At 35.8% G+C, this 6461-nt stretch overlaps 1 protein-coding gene across 3 annotated transcripts; it reads right to left on the bottom strand.

Annotated features, from left to right (window-relative positions):
• Nucleotides 1-61: 61 nt before the first annotated feature.
• On the bottom strand, nucleotides 62-6190 carry LOC118755348. 3 transcript variants are annotated; one of them, XM_036490188.1, is made up of 3 exons: nucleotides 5636-6190; nucleotides 1431-1641; nucleotides 62-1352 (listed from the first exon to the last, which is right to left on the bottom strand). In XM_036490188.1, the coding sequence occupies exons 1-3, from the start codon at nucleotides 5683-5685 to the stop codon at nucleotides 1170-1172; spliced, it is 444 nt and encodes a 147-aa protein (XP_036346081.1). In that variant the 5' UTR covers nucleotides 5686-6190; the 3' UTR covers nucleotides 62-1169. The 3 variants fall into 3 exon arrangements, with proteins under 3 accessions (XP_036346081.1, XP_036346083.1, XP_036346082.1); XM_036490190.1 differs by lacking the exon at nucleotides 5636-6190 and adding an exon at nucleotides 3515-3727; XM_036490189.1 differs by lacking the exon at nucleotides 5636-6190 and adding an exon at nucleotides 3364-3492.
• Between the last annotated feature and the right edge of the window lie 271 nt (nucleotides 6191-6461).

Raw genomic sequence — 6461 nt, 5'->3', positions numbered from 1 at the left:
GGTTTCATAATAAGAAATTGCCACGAACCAGGCATAATAATTATGAATAAACTTTGAAAACAGGCAAAAAATGCAAGTGCCATGTCCAAACTAAATACTATTTTATCGTCAAATTATGGGAGGTGTTGATTTAGTAAATCAAATGAGTGGCCTGCACGAATATGATCGAAAATCAGAAAAATAGTGGAACAAGGTCTTTTACCGTTTTATAGTGATGGCAGTCGTAAGCGCGTGGGTTATTTACAGTTAGCTAAGGAGGAATAAAATGCCTTTCAAATCATTTTTGGTGACCTTGGCCGAAACTCTGATAGAACAAAGTTCTAAAACTACAGCCTTACGCAGGTCAGTAGCACCCGGCCTAGCACGTCGTGTCGTGAGTCAGATACATATTTCTATTCAAAGCACCACAGAACAACGTTGCATAAAAGCAAACTCGAACAAAGATAATCTGCCAAGAGTGCAAAGTTCCTTTGTGCAAATTCTGTTTTGCACCATTTCATTATATTTTAGGAATTCCTTAGCAATTTATTGTTAATTCTTCGACTGTTTATTATTACTAAATTTGTGCATTATTCAAATGCAAAATTAATGAATCGTTTTGTTTGGTTCTAAAAAAGATAAAACATTTGTAAGAATGTCCTAGAGGACGGTTGGTACAGATATGTACCACTTAACATCCCGGATGGTACAATGGTTTACCACCACCCTCCGAATCAGCCCCTTAGGCCACGCCCACTTTGACACCGAAGAACATGTATTTGTGGGGCAAATAACATATTGGACCCATAAATTGAAAGCTACCATTGATAGTAGAGTTCCGGGTCGAAAGGGTTAAGGATGGCAGTAAAGCGTCGCGACACACACGTCACCGTTGACAGCTATAATTTCGAAGAAGGAGTCAGCATTACCATTGATGAGCCTCAGAGCGATTTACACACAGTGCAACAGATTAAATTACAGGGTCCCGATGGCTCGGCCGTGTCGTACGAGTAAAAAAACGCACCATCTCTGAAAGTATATAGCGCGAATCACGCTGGTGGTAGCAGAGGAAGAGTAAAGCCTCCTCTGGAGATTCAATCGGTGTTTCTAATTGGCGGCAGCTAACGATAATGGAAAACGAGAGGCGTTCTATGATAAACTCCACCAAAACCACTTAAGCAGTTATAGCCCTAATCCAAAAGAAGACGTGCGCTTGATATTGATAGCAGCCAAATTGAAAACCAAAACAGCTCATACTTACTGAACACATTCCAAGACATTGTTTCGTCGGGTATAATGCCAGCACCGCATAAGAATACTCCAAATACTATGAATACAATACCAATGTGAAGCATTCCGATGCTTGTGACAACCTGTAATCAAATAAACGCTGAATTCAGCTGCTGCTGATACATATGTTTCTATGTATTATGGTAATTTGTATCATTTACCTGACTATCAAGCATGCCTGGTCCAGGTTTAGCAACGCTATGTGCATGGTGAAACTTACGGCGAAATGAACCACTTGGTGAATGGAACGTTTCAGCACTCTCCGAACTCTGCGTACTGTAGCGTCTTTCTCGCGCACGTTTCTGTTCATCACGTCGTTTTCGTTGACGTTTTATTGCCATCGCCGAATGGATTCCCACCGAATGCATTTTGCTAAAAGTAAAATAAATACCACAGATGTTATCTTTAAAATGATAGTATTGGCAAATAAGTAAACGAATGAATTGTTATAGAAATAAACCCCAAAATCGGTAAAGGAAGACTATGCTCGGCAACAGTATCAACTCCTCCGATATCTGCATATCAGCATGTGAAACCATTCATAGATTTTTTGGACAGAGAATTAGGTCGGATATGAAATGAGCGTAAAGCAAATTTTATTTCAATATTAGATTCTTTCTCTGCGAAATAAAGATTGCATCAAATTCTTTAATTGTATGAAAACGTGCAAGAACTATTTTAACTGACAATTCATACTGGTCCGTCTTTTCCCAGTTATATATGGAAGCAGGGCGATTGGGTCTAGAGATGAACAAGGACAAGGTGAAGTATCACCTATTAGCAAGCAAATAGTCAGCGAATTTGTGCCTCGGAAATTATATCAGTTGACAGTTATAATTTCTTTTATTTGGGAACCAGCATCAACACCACCAGATTACATTGAGCCCAAACGACTGGAGTGGTTCATACTTGGAACACTTTGAAAACGACGGACCACAGGTCACGTCCAATTAATTGAACAGGTGCTCTTATGTATGTATGTACATAGAAAATTATTTTGAAGACGAGAGGGCTACCCGCGACTGGCTCAAAATGTAGCTATGGCGAGATAAGATCTACATATTTTTATTGAGCGACAGATTACTTTTCTTGCTTTATGTTAAACGCAGATCAATTATGTAAGTCGTTTAAGTGGTTACAGGCCAAAAAAGATGACAAGAAAAATGTAAAATTAAGATAATAAGATCAAATTTGCAATAAAAAATTGGAAATTAGTTATTATCTACTGGAATCTTATTTCCTCTTACTTTTGCTTCGCAGAGTTATATTACCTTTACATTGAGCCCACATTCGTCATTTTGCGAGTCTCCTGAAGAGAAAGAGAGTTTTCCGATCGAAAAATATTGATTTTCAATAATTCTATACCATTTCTACGAAAACGTGTTTTTCTCCATATAAAATATATGGAAAACTTAATGGGCTTTGAGGCAATTCTAAATATATTTTTTTTTTACAAACAAAAACAACACGGGTATTATTTTTATGCATATAGAAAAATCCTAGGGCATGAGAGCTTAAAATTTTTTCTCCACGCATGTATTTTTGGACCAACTTAATGTGCATACATATCGTCGGTGCAAATGATAAAAAACAAATATGTAAACAAAAGTCACAATGTATTTAACCGAATTACCAGTTCAAAAAGCTTTCCTGTATTTTTTGGTGTTACCCTCTTGCAATTTTGCGTCTTGGCAGACATATGAGCAACTTTCACTAGATGTTACATATTTCGACGAAAACGCGTTCTTGGTCGAAAATGCCTCCATCTTCCTCTATTCTTCTCTTAGAAAATGCATTAATTTTGGTATAAAGAACAAGATTCCAACACGAAATTGTACTAAAAACCAGGTTTTGGGTGAGCCTATTCCCTTTTTGGCCATGCAGTTCTATATATTTTTCCCGTTTTTCATTTTAAGTTTTCCCGTTTTTTTTCCTTTTTAATATAACCTAGTTTTTAAAAATGGCAAATCAATTTTTCTCCGTGTTTTATTTTTTATACGATCAATAACCGTATTTTAACAACTCAGTCAATAACCATAACAATTCAATTAACATGTAATATTGTTAATATAAAAATATTACTTTAAAACATACATATATTGCATCTACTTATGCGTTATTTGTACATATCATTCGTGTGCGATTATGATGCTATTTTTCAAACACTGAACACTGTTTTCAACAGCACTGATAAGTGATCAAATGCAGAAAAAACATTATTGTGCTCCGCCGCAAACGCACACACCTTTATCTCTGCATTTTTAGCTTGATGTGCTACCGAACCATTGGTGAACTGCGAAATTTTCAGCTTGCGATTAGTTATCATGAATTTACTTATACTCTTGCACATGCTTTTGCGTTTTTGCATGTTTTTGCAATTAAGATTTCTTAGGAAGAAGGCTTACTGCACATCCCAATCCAGAAAATAAAGGTCGCGCCCATGATTCAATAATACAAGGTTCGATAAACCTGACAGTTATCTCTCTCGCACCGCTCCCTTAGCAGTGGCACCGTGTGGCTTCTTTGCAAGCTTACTTGGAAAAAGTGTAGCTTTGGTGTGAAATAGAAGTATAAGATTTGTGCAATATGTTTATTTGTATATACATATGAAGCACATTTAACTGATGAAAACATAAACTTTTTTTATATTGGATGTTTACATACAACTCGCAGCAGTGTTATATTAATTTTGAGCCCTTTTGCAGTTTTTATACAGCTAAATAGCATATAAATTACGTAATTCACGTAGATATTGTAATATTACGTTCAATATTTCGTTTAAAATGCCAGATTTCCTGCAAATACATTAGAATTTACAAAAGGAATTTCACTACTAATTGCCTACGTTGCGTACTTTCCTTTCCTCCGTCCTTCGTAAATGCAACCTTTTGTAAGGGAGTGTCAAATCGCGGCTGTCAATAATTATCTAACCTTGTAGTATTAAATCATGGGTCGCGCCATTCGCGGACCGTTGTTGTTTCGTTGTTTTGACAGCATCCACCCAATCGTGGACGTCATACAATACTTTTGTTTACATTCACTATTGTCAACCTGATGCTCTTCGCACCAAATTTAGTGGGTATACAAAACGCGAAAACTTTTGAGTCTGGTGCTTGGTGCGTTTTTTGTGCTTTTGTTTTTAGTTTGAAGACACCAAATTTGAAAATCTTAAAAAAAATGGAAGCAAAATTTATAGCAATTGCTTACCACACTAAGCAACTTTACAAAAATTTAAACAAAATCATGTCACAGTGACAATCATAAGCGACAACAAAATATGTGGAAGCACCTTCAATCATCACAGTCGAAACCGACCCCCGTGCAAGAAACATTGATTTCTATTAATTTGAATCGGCATTCTTACATTAAAATTATGTATGCATATAAAGTCCATAAAATACACCAATAAAAATTTGGTGCTTTTTCAAATTAAAAACTTGGCAATTCTGACTTTTGTTCGATGCTTCCTCTTTTTGTTGTCGAGTTCGTCTTGCTCTCTCATTCCGGTATTTGTTGACGTCACGGCCAATTGCTCTCAGCTCGATTGGCGCAATCTTGTATTCCATAATTCTGTGCAGTCATATTGTGTAATATGCTCGAGTTTGATTGGAGGTGGATGCTGACGGACGAGATTCTTCGCGTAACTAAACTTTAAATTCCATACAGCTTTCCCATGAATGTATCGCCCACTATTTTAGCCTAATAGTATTGTAATATTTATGGGAATGGCGTATGTGATTTTCCCCGTTTTCACGACCATTATTCCCGTCATCCCTTTTTTGTTCAAAATTCCCGCAAAACGGGAGAAATTTCTCTTCTGGCAACGCTATGTATAGTAGTTGCGTATGTTACGTATACGCTCTGTGGCACCATGCATATACATCTAAACCAGAGGCGGGCATTTTTTTTATTTTCCAAACACATCCCTACAAGACGCGACTACCAGAAACTCAATCAAATATTTTAATAGGAATGTAAATCATAATGAGACTATCGATGTTTGAAGAATCGATATTTCAAAAAATTACATCGATTGAAAGTTGAATGTATCGAATTAAAACATCGATGTTTTTATGATGTTTTTAGGAAAGCTTGCTGATTTTTTTAAATATTGCACACAATTTTAAATTGGACTTATATATGTACTTAGTTTTTTTAAAAGAATGAACTAAATTTTTATAAAAAAATAAAACTTAATACGAAAAATTTAATGTTAAAACTTGTCAATATGTGTGGTTTGGCAAATTGGGTAATGAAGCTAAGCAATTTTACAATTTAATTAATCTTAAAGCAATTAAACTTTTTTTACTTACAGACGTATATGCATATATTAATAAGAATTCACGAATTTATTAAAGGAACTTACTGGGGCATGATTCCCAGGAAATACTCATTTATCAAACGCTCGCTAAACATTTCCTCTAGTGCTCCCTCATGTTCTTGTGATCAATTGTGAGGAAACGCGCCCACTTGTTTCTGATGAAGTGGCGAATAGTTTAGATTTTCAGGACGAAACTAGTAGTGACACTTCAGAAGAATTCGTAAATGATACAAATGACTCCCGATCAGTTAATAGTGATAAATGTAGTGAACTAAAAGCTTGGGCCATAAGAAATAATATACCCCAAAACGCCCTAAGCGATTTGCTGCAAACCTTGATTAAAATAGGTATTAAAGATATACCTATGTCAGCTAAAGCGCTTTTAGGAACATGTGGAGAGAAAGTTCAAATAAAATCAATTCCGGGAGGTGAATTCGTTTATTTAGGTATTCAAACACATTTTAAATCAAGTTCTTTTAGCTTCTTAGAATCAGTATCGGAAATATTAATAGATGTAGGAATCGACGGGCTTAAATTGTTTGATAGTTCAAACCGAATTTTATGGCCAATACTTGGAGCGATAGTTTGATTTCCAAAGCAGAGCCCATTTATGATTGTTTGTTTTTCAGGAATGAGTAAGCCAAAAAGTGTAAACGAATTTTTAAAAGAATTTTGTGAAGAGGTCGTTTTTTAAGAGAAGAAGGATTAAAAGTTGGCTCAAGCTCCATTCCAAAAAAGTTTAATGTTCGCGTATTCACATGTGACTCTCCGGCCAGGTCTTTTGTTAACAGGTACACAATACTTCAATAGCAAAAATGGATGTCCAAAATGCTGCCATCAAGGCAAATATATCCAAAACAGAGTTTGTTTT

This window comes from Rhagoletis pomonella, unplaced genomic scaffold (genome assembly GCF_013731165.1).
Source record: "Rhagoletis pomonella isolate Grant_MI unplaced genomic scaffold, Rhpom_1.0 Rhpom_scaffold_06039, whole genome shotgun sequence".
Classification (NCBI taxonomy): domain Eukaryota; kingdom Metazoa; phylum Arthropoda; class Insecta; order Diptera; family Tephritidae; genus Rhagoletis; species Rhagoletis pomonella.
This window is presented reverse-complemented; position numbering and strand designations above follow the sequence as displayed.

Excerpts from the sequence above, each read along its gene's own strand:
- LOC118755348 (XM_036490188.1), bottom strand. The coding sequence starts at position 5,685 with ATGTTTAGCGAGCGTTTGATAAATGAGTATTTCCTGGGAATCATGCCC. Across the intron at positions 1,642-5,635 it reads TTCCTGGGAATCATGCCCCA|CAAAATGCATTCGGTGGGAA; the intron begins GTAAGTTCCTTT and ends TTTTACTTTTAG. Across the intron at positions 1,353-1,430 it reads CAGGCATGCTTGATAGTCAG|GTTGTCACAAGCATCGGAAT; the intron begins GTAAATGATACA and ends ATTTGATTACAG.